General features: G+C 42.0%; 1 protein-coding gene across 4 annotated transcripts in view; it reads left to right on the forward strand.

The window, feature by feature from the left end:
• Window positions 1-19,121, forward strand: part of LOC127574648 (probable C-mannosyltransferase DPY19L4) — a 59,351-nt gene that overhangs the window by 16,149 nt on the left and 24,081 nt on the right. For all 4 annotated transcript variants that reach the window (XM_052023851.1, XM_052023852.1, XM_052023854.1 and 1 more), the window contains 7 exons: window positions 4,234-4,324; window positions 4,830-4,951; window positions 7,290-7,435; window positions 11,803-11,926; window positions 16,035-16,169; window positions 17,447-17,578; window positions 17,824-17,925. In XM_052023851.1, coding sequence (XP_051879811.1) covers window positions 4,234-4,324; window positions 4,830-4,951; window positions 7,290-7,435; window positions 11,803-11,926; window positions 16,035-16,169; window positions 17,447-17,578; window positions 17,824-17,925 — 852 coding nt within the window. The remainder of the gene's footprint in view (window positions 1-4,233; window positions 4,325-4,829; window positions 4,952-7,289; window positions 7,436-11,802; window positions 11,927-16,034; window positions 16,170-17,446; window positions 17,579-17,823; window positions 17,926-19,121) is intronic.

The following is a 19,121-nucleotide window of genomic DNA, read 5'->3' on the forward strand; positions in this document are numbered from 1 at the left end:
TTGACCCGCTGAGTTCTTCCAACGTTCTGTTTTATTGTTTCAGATTCCAGCATCTGCTGTCTCTTTTGTCTTCCTCTCCCTTCTTGTATCGGTTTATTATTGTCACTTATACTGAGGTACAGTGAAAAACTTGTCTTACAAACCGATCTTACAGGTCAATTCGTTACACAGTGCAGTTACATCAAGTTAGTACAGAGTGCATTGAGGTAGTACAGGTAAAAAAAAATAACAGTACAGAGTAAAGTGTCACAGCTACAGAGAAAGTGCAGTGCAATAAGGTGCAAGGTCACAACAAGGTAGATCGTGAGGTCATAGTCCATCTCATCGTATAAGGGAACTGTTCAATAGTCTTATCAGTCCTTATTAGTTCTTTCCTCCCCTCCACTCACCCATGCATTTGCTTAAAAGTGCTGCATCTCCAGCTTTTTTTTTTCAATTCTGATGTAAGTTCATAGACTTGAAACACTAACTTTGTTTCCCTCTCGGGATGCTGCCCTGAACAGCTGAGCATTTCCACCGTTTTGTGTTTATTCTGCATCTTCAGATTTTGTATTTGAAAGTCAAACAGTTTCAATATTCTGGTGGCATTAAATCAAGTAGTTAATAGGAATGTATTGACACATGGTGTGCCAGGTGAATTTCATCAGCAAAATAAAGATAAAGCAATAGTGTGAGATCCTACAAATGTAATCAAGGTTGCCTGTTTCATGTTAAGTGAAAATACTTGGGAATCATTGAACTGAAAAAGTACAGATTTAATAAATATCAATCCATTACCAGTGAAGGTTGGTTAGCTTTCCAGAGTATTTTCTTGTACTGTCCCACTCGCATTGCTGTTCCTACTAAAAATGCAAAATCAAGGCTCTATCCGGGCTCAAAAATAATAAGGCCTCAGGAGCAGACGGCATCCCCACTGAAATTCCAAAACTCAGCAGAGAAGACGTTCAGTAATTGCAATGTCCACGTCTGGTGAAGGAACCTCACAGGTGCTGCAGTGATGTTCATTTTCAGGAAAGGAGACTTCGCCACAGGGAAAGTCACCAGCAGGATCTTCCTCTGAGTAGCCAAAGATCTACTCAAATCACAGTGTGAAATCTATCCATCTAGATGCACCTTGTGATGTTCAGCTTGTGATAACTCCAAGAAAAATGCACCAACCGCTATATTTAGGCTTCCTTGACTTCAAAATATTTGACTCCTTCAATCAGGAAGGTCTGTGAAATGCCCTTCTCAAATTCTGCTGCCCACAGAAATTTGTTTCAATGTTGTTTGTTCTGCAACTGTATGCAGGCCATGACACTAACCTTTGGGTCTAGCACGGACCAATATCGGTGAAGACGGGTCTCAAGCAAAGCTGCATCATTGCCCCATTATTTTTCTGAATTTTCCTCATACAGAGTTGTACCTGCCTCCAACAAACTTCCCTCAGGAGTGGTGCTAATCTTGAGAACTAATGGAAACTGTTCAAGCTGTGGCAATCACATTTGAGAACCAAGGTTACCCAAACCTTGGCAGTTGAACTGTAGAATGCAGACGAAACTTATGTTTGCATACACTCGGACGCAGAGCTCCAATTCATTGTTGACTCGTTCACTGAAGCGTACAAGAGGATGGGCCTTGTGCTCAACATCTGCGAGACTGACGTCCTCTACCAAATTGCTGTCTCTACAGAATCTCCAAATTCATTTGAAGGAGAAGCAAACCAATGTCCGCATTCTCTCCCAGGCCTACTTTCCCTGCCTTGAGGCCCTTATTACTCAGCGGGTTGCATCGGACAAGCCACGCAGTTCTCATGCCCGATGTGAGAGCTCTGAAATGGACACTCTGTTCCGCGCTGTCATGGGAAGAGGTTACCAGGTGGACAGAGAAAAAGATTCAAGGACGTGCTCAAAGCTTCCTTGAGGTGCAGCGTCCGAATTGATGCTGAAGTCTTCTTATGATTGCAATGCACACAAAGTGCTGGAGGAACTCAGCTTGTCGGGCAGCATCTGGAGGGAAGTAAACAGTTGACGTTTCGGGTCCAGACCTTTCATCAGGACATTATTGGGTACTTTTACAAAACTTTGTTTTGGTACTGCCTCCTGCCTCACTTCTGTTGAGAATTGCATTATCTCTATCTTTCTCCAATGAGTCCTTTTTATTCTACTGTGCTCTGATTTCTTGCAGTGTTTCATATATTATGACTGTGAAAATAGGTACATATCAAATGTGTTTAATTTGCTGTGAAGCATTTTGAGTCATCTGCATTGAAAGTCTCTTTCATTTCAAGCGATTGGGTTTCCAGCCACACCCATTACAGGCTGTCCCTTGTAACTCACTGTTTGTGGAAAATCTCTGCTGCATTCTCCCAGTTCCTGTCTTCTTCATTTACCGGTGATAATTCAATGCTGGGTCTTCCTCGTAGTAATGATTGGCAGAACCATTAGATCTGGTGTGGCCAGTTTCTCAAGACTCTCCTTTCAAAGCAATGATTGGATCCTCTTGTCTGTATCTTGCCACCACATGCTTTTGCGTTTACCAGGTTATTACCAGTTATTTCCATAATTTACAATGCAATCCAGCTACTAAGCAAGTTGTTATTTCCTCTTCTTTTGCTGTTTACTGGAGGCCCAATTACCTTCAGGCCATCCTTGATCAACCACATCCAACTGCAGTGGCCCACTTTGCCACATCTTTGTGTAACAGCTGAATTTGCCAGGTTTGTTACTTCAGCAGCTCCCACTTCATGGACTGAAGCAATGAGCGATCCTTTTATATGGGACTATGATTCATTTCCTCTAATCTAGTTTATTGTATTCACTACTGTGGTCTTCCCTGTTTTGGGAAACTGATCACATCATTGCTGTGTTTAATTTTGACAGCCTTGGTTTTGGTCACTCAGTCTGCCACGCACACTTGGTTCTTCACCTTTTGCCACCAATGGTTCTTCAGCCCAGCTCAATGCAAGTTTTGAGGAAATCACCCTTTATCTAGGTGACTCAGCTGCCCATGGGATAGATGAAACTTTAGTAATTTCCAACCTCAACTATACCCTCGTATATAACTTCCTCATTGGTATAGTGGTTAGTATCCCCGCCTGTCGCCAGGGTTCAATTCCCCGACGGGGAGTTATAAATCTTTTAGGGGTGGCATGGTAGTATAGCGGTTAGCATAACGCTATTACAGCGCCAGCGACCCAGGTTCAATTCCCGCTACTGTCTATAAGGAGTTTGTATGTTCTCCCCATGACTGCGTGGGTTTCCTCCGGGTGCTCCGGTTTCCTCCCACATTCCAAAGACGTACAGGTTAGGAGCTGTGGGCATGTTATGTTGGCGCCGGAAGAGTGGCGACACTTGTGGCCTGCCCCCCCAGCACATTCTCAGATTCTCAGTAATGCAAAAGGTGCATTTCACTGGGTGTTTCAATATACGTGTGACTAATAAATAAAGATCTTATCCCTAATTTTCTTTTGAGTAGGGTTAGTATTAGTGTAAGAGGGTGTTTTTGTTGGGGGGGTGTTGCGGGGTGGGGTGGTGGGAGCGGAGTAAAGAGGCACATTACCATTTTAGTGTAGGTGTCTCATTTGTACAAAATTCCGGCAGGGAGATGTTTATCCAAAGCACTGCTCCTTATTTGTTGTAAAGAATTAATCTACTGCTTGTTTCTGGCATTTTTTTTATTTTCAATTTAAGCCTTTCTCATCAGTAGGCTTTTTTCCAACCACCCTAAAATTCAGCTTTCTGCTGTCTAATGTATGTATTTCTTCCACTCTGGAAACCTAGAACAAAAGTAAAAAATTGTGTTTTTTAGGCAGGTAACCTGTCAACTTCCTTGATGTGAAGAAATATGAAGTAGTTGGGAGATTTTTCTTTATCTTGTTGCCAAGTTGCAGTGAATATTAAAACCAAATGTTTGGAAGCACATGCTTGAAAATGAACCTGTGGTTAGTTGGTGTAAAATATCTCCATCCTTTCTGCAGGCATGGGCTTCAAACCCCCTATTACTTGGGTAATCAATAAACCTTGGATCATGATATAAATGTGAAAGGTTTATCAGTATTTATCTTGCACTCTCTGAAATCCTCTGCTTATTTTTGTACATCCTGTACACAAATTTATATCATGGTGTTCAATTTTTAGATTTATTTGTTGGTGTTTGATTTTATTTTCATTGACACACGTTTTGCGGTTTCTCACTGTCAATGGGAATGATGTTAAACCCCTCACTTACCTCCTTTATTTCCGTGCTTTTTAGGACCTCGAACGAGAAATTTCTTTTCAAGCGGACAGTGGCTTATACTACTATTATTATAAAAAGATGTTGCAGGCAACGTCAATCCAAGAAGGTATTTTAATTTGCAATATATCTTTTTGTGTTCTGTGGGGAAAATCTGCTATTTGTAGCTTTTAGTTGCACTTTTAACTCACAGTGAATAGGTTTACTTTTTCCCCCCTCTGGGAATGTAGCCTGGCTTTTGCTCTGGACTATTTTAAAGGTTTTATGTGTAAATGTTTCTGTGGGTGCTCTGTGATGTAATCTATGTTAATTGCTTCTGGATTTTTAAATAATATTATTGAATGTTTGCAACCCATTGTGTTGTTGGACCTTTTTTTGCATGCTTGCCGTTCTCTGCTGGTGACCTTCTCACTGAGGTCATTAAATGTGTGTCAAAACATCTTTCATGGAGGAAGATAATCAGGCAAGGAACTTGGTTTCTAAATGTGTAAAAGTGACTCCCTTACTCCATTTAAGCCAGTGTAAAAATGTATTTCTTTTTTTCCTCTTGTTGCATTATTTGTTTTAATTCCACTTTGATGGAAAGTGTTTTATTTTCACTTTTTTTTAATTAGGATTTTTTGAACTGACACACGATAACAAGACATTATCATTAAGGACCCTTAATTCGGTGCAGCAAATCGGTCTGTATCCGGAGGTCTTTGCTGGCATTCTGTACCGTATTACTGGTAGTCGGGTATGTAGTCTGCCAACGTGCATCTAGCCTTTTTAGACACTTTTTTTAATGTAATTTATTTTCATTTTGACAATAATAATAATTAAATGTAATCTCTGTTCAATGACACCAGTAGAGTAGTTTTTTTATTGCAGTAATGAGTACACTGCCTATGTAAGTTATTGATTGCAGATGTGTTCGATAAAGCAAAACTTTGATAGTCTGCGTATCACTCTGTTTCTCCCCACTCACTGCATTTGGCTGTGAAAGGTGGTGGCGTTTAGACAGTTAACGGGAGGAGAAGGCATTCTGAGCATCATCATCTTGCTATTGAATACAAAGGCCAGGAATTGTTAGCAATGCCCTTCAGCCAAGGAGTGGAGTGGATCCCTGTCTCCCTCCAACCCAGAAGGTTAACTTGGCTGTCCTGTGCGGTTTCTTTTATGTGGAATGCCGGTTTTCCCAGATATTCAACAGAGAGGGAGGATATCCCCAGGGAAGCCCCAGCACCATAACTGGCTTATCATGAGCTTTGGAGCCTTTCACCTTCCATTGGCCAGGATTACTTGTGTGGAGTGAAGCTAAGGTTGCAAATCAGAGCTTGGATTTGTTTTTTTTTCTGACTGTTATTCCAGCCTCATCACCTTGGGCTGCTTCACTGTTAATTAGTGCCTTTGTCACTCTGAACGACTCCTGCTCGCGTTGCCTTGTAGGCTTGCTTCTGCTTGCCCTCCAGTGTTTATGTAAGTCTCTTCCTGGGGTACTGGGGCCTTGCCCATTGTTGGTTTGTCACTGGACCCTCTCTCACTCACTCTCTCTCATTGTAATGTCTGTGGGCTCAATCCTTAGGCCTCACTCACTCATGATCCCTGCCTACAATCAGCACTGACTAGGTCCCGTCCTCTGTTTGAGGGATGCTGTTATGACAACCCTATTCTCGAGGTACATATGTCACAGAATTCTGCTAATTTGATTCATATCATGGAATGTAATGGGAAGGCTGAGAGCACTGAATGCAGCAAAGTAGACAACATCCCTACAATTGGACTGAAACCCAGTGCTCCAGAACTATCAAGATCCAACAATTCTCCTCCAGCTCCAGCAATGCCACTGACCTATTTGAAAAATTTTGTGGGTATATTCTGCCTAGAAAATGTAGAATGAATCCAACCTATTGGCCTTTTTCAGTGCATCAGTAAAGTCATGGACGATGCTGTCCACAGCACTATCGGGCAACACTTGCTCATCAACAATTGACTTGCATCGCAGTTTTGAGTTCTACCTTGACCGTACAACTGCAGACCTTATTGTAGACTGGGTTCAAACATGGACCAACAAGCTGAATTCCAGACATGAAGTGAGTAATTGCCCTTGACCTCAGGTAGCATTTGACTGAGTGGACATCCAAAGGCAAACACCAATATAGCTGAAATCATACTTTGTACAAAGGAGGATGGTTGTAATTGTCAGAGGTCAATTGTCCCAGCCTGAGGATGTTGATGCAGGAGTTCCCTGGGGCATTGTCCAGGGCCCAATTATTTTTACCCTGTCTTCAGAGGAGAGGTAGGGATGTTCGCCAATGATTGCACAAAGTTCAGTTCCACTTGCAATTCTTCAGATAACAAAGCAGTTTGTCCCTGCCTGCTGGAAGACCTAGGTAACACTGAGGCTTTGATTGCCACAGTTCAAGTAACATTTGGTTCCAGCTGATTCCCAGCCATGACTATTTTTAACAAGGGCAGGATCTAACCACCTCCCTTGACACTCGATGGTATTCCCATTGCTGAAAACAAGCAACATCAATGTCTCGGTGGCTACAATTCAGTGGAGGTGTAACCGTATGCACAAAAGTGGTTTTGAGGTAAGAGATTGGTCTAAATGTTACTGAATGGCAGAGTGCACGTGGGGTTGAATGGTCCTCACCAGCATCTATTCCTTTTGTTCTTAATTCAGGAAAGTGGCCGACCACTATCTTCACCAGAGTGACTAGTGATAGATATTAAATGCTTGACTTGCCAGCAATGCATATATCCCCTCAGTAAATTTCAAAAACTGTAATTGTCACCTCCATTACAACACGCTTAGCAATGGTTAGTGGAAGGAAAATCATATTTCAGCATCATCCCTCCAAAAGCCAGGTGCCTGCACAGTACGAAAGAGGGGCTCTGGTAGAGATAACCAGAACGCTGGGGTGCCAAGGAACAGGGTGCAAGATTCTGGGCGATCACTGCAGCAGACTCAGGGCATGTTATTATGGTAACTTCAAAGAATCTGCTCAATCTTCAATTTTCTTGTTCATTTTCTATAACTTAATTTGTGAAGACTCATGTTATTGAGTTATTTTCTCTTTCATTTGTAGGAAGCAATCGAGCCTGTGTATTTTTACATTGGTATAATATTTGGGTTGCAGGCAGTTTACGTGACTGCACTGTACGTCACAAGCTGGATGCTGAGTGGGACGTGGATGGCAGGCATGCTTACGGTCATTTGGTATATTATTAACCGGTAAGGTTATAATAAAGCAGAAATCACATTTTCTTTTGTTTTAACTTTGTCAGAACTTCTAAAAAGAATAGATAATAAATGGATGTAACCCCATCTAGTCTGGTGTTCTTTAATTGCATGAATGTGGATTTTGGCTACCCTAAGCCTTGAGGATGTAGGAATTGTCCTAACTGGGGTAGAATGTCCGTACTGACATATCTTATTCTAGCTGGAGGTCTGTGACATGGTGCTCCTCAGGGATCTGTACTGGAACCTCTGCTGTTTGTGATGTATATAAATGTCCTGGATGAATATGTACGTGGGTGGGTTAGTAAGTTTGCAGACGATACAAAGATTGGTGGTGGTGTGGATAGTGTAGGAGACCGGCAAAGGATACAGCGGGATACGGATCAGTTGCAGATATGGGCGGAGAAATGGCAGATGGAGTTCGAACCGGCCAAATGTGAAGTGTTGCAGCTTGGGAGATCAAATGTAAAGGGTCAGTACACTGTTAATGGCAAGAATATTAAGTGTTGATGAGCAGAGGGATCTTGGGGTCCAAGTTCATAGCTCCCTGAAAGTAGATGCACAGGTTGATAGGGTGGTAAAGAAGGCATGTGGCAATGCTTGCCTTCATTAGTCGAGGCATTGAGTTCAAGAGTCAGGAAGTTATGCTGTAGCTTTATAAAACTTTAGTTAGGCCGCATCTGGGGTATTGCATTCAGTTCTGATCGCCCCATTATAGGAAGGATGTAGAGGCTTTGGAGAGGGTGCAGAAGAGGTTCACCAGGATGCTGCCTGATTTGAGGACGTGCTATGAGGAGAGGTTGGACCAACTTGAGTTGTTCTCTCTGGAGCGACGGAGGCTGAGGGGTGATCTGATAGAGGTTTATAAGATTATGAGAGGCATAGATAGAGTAGACAGTCGGTATCTTTTTCCCAGGGTCGAAATGTCTAATACCAGAGGGTGTGCATTTAAGGTGAGAGGGGGTAAGTTCAAAGGAGATGTGTGGGGCAAGATTTTTTTACACAGAGAGTGGTGGGTGCCTGGGATGTGCTGCCAGGGGTGGGGGTGGAGGCAAATATGATAGGGGCGTTCAGGAAGCTCTTAGATAGGCACATGGATGAGAGGGAAATGGTTGGATATAGATATTGTGTAGGCAGAAGGGATTAGTTTAGTTGGGCATTTTATTACTAATGTAATTGGTTTGGCACAACATTGTGGGCCGAAGGGCCTGTTCCTATGCTGTACTGTTCCATGTCCGATGTCACACTATTGCTGCTGAAATGTGAGGTGATGCTGAAGACCTGCTACAAATGGACACATTAACAAACTAATCGTCTAGCTTTTGGCAGTCATCCTTTTAAAGGAATTTATCCCACTTGGCAGTGAAAGTAACTGGAGCTCAAGGGATTTTCCTGCTCTCCTTTTGCTGTATTTAATTATGTCCTTTTTAATTATGTGCCAACAGTTGTGTGACACTCTTGTTTCTGAGTCAGAGTGCTGTGGGTTTGAACTACAACCAGGCGCTCGTGTAGGGAAGAAAGTGCAACCTCGAGTGCACTGAAGGGCAGCCTCTCTGTATGAGCTGCCATCTTTTGGATGATGCACTAAACCAAGGTTGCATCTGATTTCCGAGAGGAAAGGATTTCATGGCACTAATTTGCAGAGGAGTTATCCCATGTGTTCTGCCATCATTTGTATCCTGTTTTCTACTGTGAAAACTATGGACTTAATTCTCAGTAAAACTATTTGAAATGTTCTGAGCTCATTAAAGGGACCATGGAAATACAACTGCATATTTTTCATGGCCCATTTTGTGCTGGATTTTTGTTTTTCATTTTTTTTGGCCCCTTCCATTAATGCAGTGTGTTATATTTATTGCTTTGGCATTTCCCTGGAAATTCTGTGGAACCTGCACTGGGATTTGCACCACCTTTATTGGCTAGTCCACACTGCTCACTTCAGTGAGATGAGAGTTGTGATAGTCACGTGGACTTCCATTGAAGTTTGCACCTGGTTGATTTAAGAAAGATCCTTTACCTTGGATCTGAGCGTGTGCCTTTTTGCAAATCTGGATTTTAATTTAGACAAAATATGTTTCACTGAGGGTTCCATATTGTCCTTTTCCTCTTTTAAATTTGGCTTTATTAAGTAAAATAATAGGCCATGTTCGTTCAGAGCCTGCCCACTGCTGGATATGCCGGCCCCCGTTCCTTCAGAGCCTGCCCGCTTCAGAGCCTGCCCACAAGACTGACCTTTGCTAAAAATGGAGTGCTGAAAGAGCTGACCTTCCATCCCTCTGCCCTGATACCTTTATCCAGCCCTCAAAGGCTTCGTAACTGTTTTTGAAATGCCTTTTATGAGTTTTGAGCCAACACAACTCATTGTTTAGAAATAATCTTATGTCCAAAGTGAACTACTGAAATCAATTCTGCTATCAAACACAATTGGGTAGATGCTTGTTCTGCCACTCCAGGGTCACATTTTGGACATCAAATAGTCTTTAATAAATTAACTTAATTTGAATGTGTATATAAAAACTGGATTAACTTCCTGTTGATGTCAGTATTACTTATTTTGTTATCAGTTATGTTAGAAGTTTTTTTTTAAAATGTATCTTCTAAAATCTGAGGAAGGTCATTAGTTTGGCAGTTGCCAAAGTTTATGTTTTTTATCTACTTTAACATGTACATGTTGAACAGTGTAGAGGTTGATGTGGATGTTGATTTCTGATGGTTATTGTTATTTATCACGGATGTCTAGATATTGGACCCATTTATGCTTGTACGTTATGTGTAAATCGTGCATAGAAAGCATTATTTGGTCTGCTTTGAAATGTTTCATAAATATTGGGCAATTGGACTGGTTCTGCCTGTTGAGATTCCTCCTGGCGCTGGTTCCATTGCCATGTCATGTTTCCTATGTATGACTATGTCATCAACATGTGTGGAATATTTCTTAACTACAGAAAGTGGATCGGAAGTTTGTGATTCATGACTTGCAATAAAATGAGGTGTACATCCAACTGAAAATTGTATATTAAGGTGCACCACTCCACCCATCCTGTTCCAACATCCCCAGATATAGTTTCACAAGAGACTGCAGATGCTGGGTATATTTTACCTCAGATATAGTTTTATGCTCAATAAATTCTCCATTTAATGGAGATGTTGTGCAAATCAGTCACCATTCTGTGTTTGGTTTCTCCATTGTGGAAGAGACCATGTTGTAAGCACAGAATGCAGTTCACTAAGTTGGAAAAAATGCAAGTGAACTTCGCATTTGGGTCCCTGATCGTAGGAAGGGAAGAGGTAAAAAGGCAGGTGTTGCATCTTCTGTGGCAGCATTGGGAAGATGCCATGAGAAGGGGAGTGATTGGAAGAGATGGAACATTTCAGAATGCTGAAAGCAGAGGAAAAGGAAGATGTGTCTGGTGGTGGAATCTATCTGAAGGGAGTGGAAATTCTGGAGTATGATCCGTTGAATGTGAAGGTGAAAGGTGTTGAATGCGAGGTGAAAGGTGAGGACAAGGTTGGAGAAACCATCCCTGTTCAATTTGAAGGGTGTGAAAGCAGAACTGTGAGAAGTAAGGAAGATGCCCTGTCAGCTATGGTAGATGGAAAGCCAAGGTTAAGGAAAAAGGAAGACATTCAAGGCACTGAGGTGGAAAGTTTCTTTATTGGAGCAGATACAAAGGAGGTGGAGGGACTGGAAGAGTGGAATAGAATACTTTTCAAGGAGTAGATTGGATGGAGGTGTGGTCGAAATAGTTGTGTGAGTCAGTGGACTTGTTACAGACATTAGCGCAGGCAGGGTAGTGTAGCGGTTAGCATAACGCTATTACAGCTCCAGCAACCCAGGTTCAATTCCTGCTGCTGTCTGTAAAGAGTTTGTATGTTCTCCCCGTGTCTGCGTAGGTTTCCTCCAGGTGCTCTGGTTTCCCTCCACATTCCAAAGACGTATGGGTTAGTAGGTTAACATGGGTGTAATTGGGTGGCGTGGGCTCACTGGGCTGGAAGGGCCTGTTACTGTGCTGTATAAATTTTTATTAGTTGCTAAGGTATCCCTTGAGATGGAGATGGAAATGTCAGGAAGAGAAGAGCTGGTTATTTACTGTTGGTTGAAGGCTATGTATTGGCCAGAACACATTCCCCTGTTTTAATATGAATGTGTTCATGGGAGCTATTATTGTATTTGGTGTTACAGTGAATTCAAATGACAGTATTTCCCATCACTCACTATTCTGCCTTGCTAGTTTACATGCTCGAGTGTCTGGAGTGAGACTTGACTCTGAGCTTTTGACTGGGAGGCTGAGCCAAGCCTGACACCTATTTCAGACCTACATGTGTGCCTATCTAATGCACTTCTGATTTCATTATTTTAGGACTGATACCACCAGAGTGGAACATACTGTTCCCTTGAGGGAAAATTGGGCATTGCCATATTTTGCACTACAGGTTGGGGCGCTCACTGGTTATCTGAAGACCAACATTAATTCTACTATGGAGGTGAGTGTGGAATAGTAATACAGTAATCTAGAGGGAGATTATTTTGGGTGATGCTTGACTCTCTTCCAACTAACATCTCCTCCTCTTTAATGAAGATATTCATTGCTGTGATAATGGCTTTTATATGCATTGAATGTAACAGCAGGGGTGTGGACCATTCCACGCAACAGGTCTTCACTTGTGCTTTAAGCTGCATCTGAGGTACAACTTATTTTACATCTCTTATTTTGGCTCTACATTTAGAATGGAGCAACTGGAAGTTACTCTTCTCAGCAAGTAAGGTTGAGAAGATATTTGTTAGAGGATTTTAAGATCATAACAGCTGTAGATCGGGTAAGAAGCAAGCTGCTCTGCTAAGAAATCTAAGAAACAGGAACAGCAGTTGGCCCTATTGCTCCTCAAAGCCTGTTCTACTATTCAATAACATCACACCTAGTTTGATCTGATCTGATCTGATCAAGGCTTCAACCCCACCTTTCTCGCTGGATCCCCACTCCCGTTGGACCCACAGTTGTTGGACTCCCCTCAAAAACCATCAGTGGGAGTCTTGAATGCATGAAGTGGCTCGGACTCCCATCACTTGCCGGGGTAGAAAATCCCAAAGGGTGCATGACTCTCTGAGAGAAGAGATTCCTCCACAGCTCCATCTTAATGTGAAAGTATCTACTCTGGTTCCCACTTTTGTGCATCTACTTTAAATTCTCTCAGAATCTTGTGTTTCATTGAAATAATTTCTCATTCTTCTAAATTCCAATGAGTATAGCTCCAACTGGTTTGACCTTTTGTTGTAAGGCAACCCCTTTATCCCAGAATCTGCTTAATGAACCACCTTTTGACTGGTCTCCAATGTAATTAGAAGATCAAATTGTGTGGTATTCCAGGTGTGGTCTCTTTACAGTTGTAAAAAGTCTTTCCTCCCCTTGTACCCCATTGCCTGGGGAATAAAGGGTATGATCCAGTTTGGTTTCCTAGTTACTTCTGTTCCTGAATGCTAGCTCTTTGTGTTTCATGTATGAGGAAACCCAGGTCCCTTTGTATAGCAGCATTCTCTCTCCATTTTAACAATATTCTGCTTTTCTGTTCTTCCTACCTTAGTGCTTAACCTCATTTTGCCTATATTGTACTTCATCTCTCAAATTATTACCCACTCATTTAAACTGTTTATCCCTTTACAGACTCTGGTTCTCCTTGCACTTAGATTTTCCCACCGATCTTTTATGTTATAAGTACATTTGGCTACAGTACATCCAGACCCTTCATTCAAGTGATTAATATAGATTGTAAATTTTTGAGGCCTCCGCACTGATCCCTGTAGCACCCATGGGTTACAGCTTGGCAAGCTGCAAATGACCCATTTATTCCAACTCTTTGGGGTTTTTTTGAGTTAGCCAATCCTTTTAACTATGCTAATATGTTGTCTTTCATGCCATGCTGTAACCTTCTGCAGTAATCTTTTCACGTAGCACCTTATTTATTGCCTTTTGGAGATGCAAATACTACACTTACAGGTTTCTCTTTATCCATTCTACTCCTTACATTCTCAAAGAACCCTAAGAAATTGTTTCTAGTTCATAAAACCATGTTGAATCTGCTTGATTGTATTATGATTTTCTAAATGTCAAGTAGCGGCTTTGTCATTAACAGATTCCAGCCTTTCCTCAAATCTGACAGATGCTTGGTAACTGGCCAGTAATTCTCTACTGGCCAGGAAAAGGAACTGAGTTGGCATTGAGAGAGAATAATTGGTATTACCGTGGGGAAAGAGCAGGGAAATGGGACAAGACACAAAACGCTGGAGGAACTCAGCAGGTCAGGCAGCATCTGTGGAGGGGAATGGACAGTTGTCATTTCGGGTTGAGACCCTTCATCTGGACTGACAGGATTGCTCTCCTAGGAGTGTGCCATAGTCTTGGCAGGATGGATGGTGGCCTCTCTCATAGCTGTTTAATGAATCATCCTGTCAATACATTTTTTGTTTCTTTTTTTTTGCTTCATTTGCTCATCTAGCTTAGTTTTAAATGCTGCTCTAGTGTAAACACAGTAAGGCACATTGGAACTACCATATTTTAAGCAGTTCTGAAAACCACGTCTTGGGAACTTTTTAAGTTCCCTGCAGATTTGCCAGAATGGTACTTGTACCTGAATAGTTATTGCTTGTGAAATATTAATTGCTCTTCAGAACTCTGTAAATTATGAAGGGAAATTATATAGACAAAGATAATATTAATAATTGTGATGATTTAATCAAAGTTTTCAAGGATATTAAGTGGAACTGAAAGGCTAAAATATCACTGAAGCTTTGAGTGTGCATCTTAAGCCATGATTGTCGATGAGTAGTTGAAATAGGGGCGCACATCAAGCCAGAATTGGGAAATTTGGAAACTTGTGGTGGTTGTCGGGCTGGAACAGATGGGGAGGGAGTAGAATGAGGATATTTGAAATTGGGGTACATTTTTAATTGAAGGTACTGATAGACCTGGAGCCATTGTAGTGGGGTGTACAGGTGAACTGACGATGCAGGCCAGGAGACGAGCAACAGAGTTTTGCATGAGCATGGTTGGAGGTTTCATGAATTTCTGAAGGGAAGTCCCTAAGCATTATTTAAGTAAGTGTACCTTTTCTCTGCAGTTGTTCCTTTCTATATTTAACAAGGCTGCCACCTTGGCGATCTCTGCTGTGCATTCGCCATTGAGGCTGCAAATTAATTTCACAGGACCACGTAAAGCTATGCAGTGACAGATTTCCATCCCCACCTGTACTGTAACATGCTGCCTTTGGACTGTTGAAGCACCTAACCACTCCTCACCACTGCTACTCTTGACCTTGCTGTGAACTCTGCATTATCAGTCTGCTTGCTTGTCGTCTAGTTTTGATTGGCAGCAATGTCCTTCAGTTCAATGCGAGGGAGACTCATTCATTACCTTCATCTCCAGGGACAAACTCTGTATTTGTGCCACCAACTTTCTTCACCAGCCAGTCTCAGATTAAACTTGGTTGTTTGTAACCTTTGATCACATGTTAAGTTTTTGACTGCATCCTTTTCACTGCCAATACCTGTCTCCAGTTGGTTCCTGTCTCAACCCCTCTACTGCTAAAACCTGGATATGTGCTTTAGTTACTTGCAGATTCCATTAGTCCAGGGCTTTCTCGTTGGCTTCCCATCAGCACCTCTCCATGTATACGAGCTCATCCGAAACAAATCTTAATCCACACCAACTTCCATTTGTCCATCAGCTTCATGCTTTATTGACTCCCGGTCCACCCTATAAATTTCCAACCCTTGTGTTCAAATCCCTTCACGGTTAAACCACCACCCCCCAAGCACCAGCCCTTGGTGTTCTTCCAACTGTGATCCCTTACCTTTTCCAAATTCCTTTTTTTCTTCTGTTCAAGTCTCCTTCCCATCTGCAAAACACCATCCATTTCCCATCCATTTCTGCCACCTGTGTGTAATGCATGTAATCAATGCCATTTTGACTTCCAGTCAATCCAGTCTTTTCTCCCTTCTTCCTTCTTCTGCCTTCTTCTTTAAGGCAGGCACGGTAGTGTAGCGGTTAGCGTAACGCTATTACAGCGCCAGCGACCCGGGTTCAATTCCGGCCGCCCTCTGTAAGGAGTTTGTACGTTCTCCCCGCGTCTGCGTGGGTTTCCTCCGGGTGCTCCGGTTTCCTCCCACATTCCAAAGATGGACGGGTTAGGAAGTTGCGGGCATGCTATGTTGGCGCCGGAAGCATGGCGACACTTGCGGGCTGCCCCCAGAACACTCTACGCAAAAGATGCATTTCACTGTGTGTTTCGATGTACATGTGACTAATAAAGAAATCTTATCTGGAATGCTTTTAATTTTCTTCTATTTACCATGACCTTTCTTTTGAAATATTTCTCAAAACCTTTCACTAGTTTTCTATCAGTTGTCTTCCCAAATCCTACTCTCCTGTTCATCGCCTACAATTGGCGTCTTTTTTTTAAAACCAGCTTTTGCACTTCTAACTGTGATACTTTTGTAAAAAAATGTAAGTTGTGCAGTGTTATAACTTGTAGATGGAGATCTGTCAGCAGAATTGTGGGTAACAAAGGCTGACGTTTCTTTTCCCACCCCTTGCCCCAGGTGTTTTCATATCTCCTGATGTGTGCATCTGCTTTTGCCTTTATAATGATGTGGGAGATTAGTCACTATGTCCTGTTTGTGCAAGCCTTCAGTCTTTTCCTGCTGGATTGCCTGGATCTAATTCAGACCCGTAAGGTATGTGGAGGATGGGGGTGGGGTGGGGGTGGAGGGTGGAGGGAGTGGGGGGAGGAATATGAAATCTTGCTCAGCAGAGGAGAGCACAGAGAAATTAATTGGAGCTTTTTAAAGCACGCGATGTGTGTGTTTTGGTAGTGGCAGAAGGTCCAGATTATTTAGTGTTCGGGGAGTGGTGTCTGTGGTGTACTGACTCTGAGAGCCATTCCAAAATAAAAACAGGAAATGCTGGAAACATTCAGCAGGTCAGGCAGCATCTGCAGAAACAGTTTTATTTAACATTTCCAATATCTGCAGTTTTTTTGATTTATCGCCCATCCTAAAATCCAGACATTTTAGACCAGTCTAATGCATGGTGCTTCAGACCCAAAGTTTGTCACTTCTCTTAAAACTGCATTATTTAGTGTGCCAATCTAATCCTATAAAACCCAACATTCAGATTATTAATCTGGCCTATCCCTCAAAATAAATTGTGTATCAATCATCCAGGCCATTACCATTGAAAGGCTTTTGTTACAAAGTAGGTTGAATGCTTGTGTGAAATGAGCTGTTTGTTTAAGTCCCTCTGGTTTGACCCGAAACTCTGAGCTGTTGTGCATTACAGGCAGGTCATGAGTCACATGTGAAAAGTGACTGCTTGCTTTTGTGTGATTTTGTTCTTGGACCTTTAGACAGCACAAATGACTAATTGTTTGTTGTCATTCTGTGCGAGCTGGTTGGCTGACTAAATATAGCACCGACAGAAGCGAATTTATCACAGTGACTACTTTCCATTGAAACACCAAAAGCTTGGGTCCGATAGGCTTCTGTTTTTAGTAATCGTGCGATGGGTCTGATTGAAGAGTAGTTTATGTTCCATTTTGTCACAATGAAGCAAAAGGTTAAAATGATGGACCTGATGGGTTTTTAAGCAGATGGTCTGATCAATACATGTCTTAGAAGGAATAGTTTTCCATATTAGTTTGCAAGTCTAAACCTTTTTTAAAAAAATACTAAAACCATATTCTTTCTTGTCTTTGTGATCATCAGTATATATCGGAAGAGGGGGCAGTAAGCACAACATGTGCGTTTTATTTTTAAATGTAAAACCATTTTGGTGCACATTAATAATCAGGCACCCACCTGGATATGAAGAGAGAAATGTACAGAAACCAATAATAAGTCATTTAACTTTCTCCATTCTGTGTTTGTTGCGGTTCATTGCTTATTTATTTTACTAGGGATATTCTGTTGTAGATACAAAATAGTTTGGAGTTGTCCTCTGTTTTGTCCTGCAGGTAACGGAAGTGTACAGGATGTATTTAGTGTGTCTGGCACTGGGATACTTTACACAATTCAGAAATTCTGCTTTGCTTGCTTCCCCGCTTTTGAGTTTCATTGGTGGTTCACATCTTGCAAAATACATTCAGGTAGGAGAATGTGTGCTTGAAGCTTCACCTGCATTTGACGTTTGAGTAGGCATGTAGTGTCCACTTCATTTGCTCCAATTAGTTAAGCCAGTGTATTCCGAAACATCAAATTTGTTAATATCCAAAAGGGGAATTGTAATCAAAGTGATCACATTTTATTAGTGAAGTGGAGTTGGTTTGAAGTATTCTGGGATGTGATGTTAATGTTGGTATAAATACTGATTCATTGCCCTTTCCTTTCACAGCAAAACTTGAAAAAAGGTCATTTTGTAGCAAGGCTGATGAAACTACTTCTTCATTTCTACTTAGTTTTCACAGTCTCAATTACTTTAAATCTTGTAATAAAGGTAAGTATAAATCCTAAGAGCTTGTATACTTCTATTTTTAATTTGTACTTCATTGTTATTTCTGAACAGCATGTCTCTCTTGCAGGTAATAATCTTCCTGTTCATCTGCATGGGAAAGCTTTATGTACACCTCCTCACTATTGCAGCCCATTATGTGTGTTACCTCTATCTAAACCTTGCTTCAAATAAAATTGAACTTCTCTTGCCTTTTCACATTTTCTCTCATCCTCTCCGAAGACGGTGAGGTATGGTTCCTTAACAAAGGAGCCATTCTTTATGTGTGAGTCTAGACAGTGATTGCTGCTGTTGAGTACTCTGTGAACGGTATCACAGCAAGCCAAATCCTGTGAACACTCAATGTGCATCCACCTGTGCCTTCTGTAAAAGCGACAGAGCATCACTGACTAATTACTCTTTTTCTCCATCCAGTCTATACTGCACTGAAGACAGTTGTAGCATTCCTAATCTCGGATTTTCAATTTTTTTTGGTATTTATCATTTACTGTATAAGCCAATGTCAAATGTAACTTGAAGTCCTGTGACTGCATTTTGGAGTTCGAAAGGTCTGCTGTGCAAATGTGATTGGGCCAGAATTTGCAGCCAGTGGCAAGCCACCTGAACTTGCCTCTGGCCCATGTGCTGAGTATCAGCGTATCCTTTCCAGTATCCGCCAGTGTCAATGGGACAGTTTGGGGCATCAATCCTCGATGGCGAGGCCCTGCAGAGTAGGAAGACCGTGTCTTCATTTGGGTGAGCTGGAGCAAGTCCAGCCCATGAAACAGCCTAAAGCAGCAGGTGGCGAACAAGGCAAGTTAATTGGATCAGATGGAAAGTTGGAAGCACCAATGGCAAACGGAATTTAACCCTGACGAATGCAAGGTGATGCATTTTGGGAAGGCAAACAAGGGTAGGACATGCATGGGAAATGGTGGTACCCTGGAGAGTGTTGATGAAGAGAGGGATCTTGGGGTACATGTCCATGGATCCTTGAAAGTGGCAGAAGTGGAGAAGGCATGTAGTATGCTTACCTTCATTGGGCGTGGCATGGAAGACAAGAGCTGCGTGACGTATTACAGATTCATAAAACATTGGTTCGGCTGCACCTGGAGTGCTGTGTGCAGTCTGGTTACCATGCTGTAGGAAGGGGGTGAGGGTGCAGAGGAGATTCACCGGGATTTTGCCTGGATTGAAGCATT

The sequence above is a fragment of the Pristis pectinata genome, chromosome 9 (assembly GCF_009764475.1).
Source record: "Pristis pectinata isolate sPriPec2 chromosome 9, sPriPec2.1.pri, whole genome shotgun sequence".
NCBI lineage: Eukaryota > Metazoa > Chordata > Chondrichthyes > Rhinopristiformes > Pristidae > Pristis > Pristis pectinata.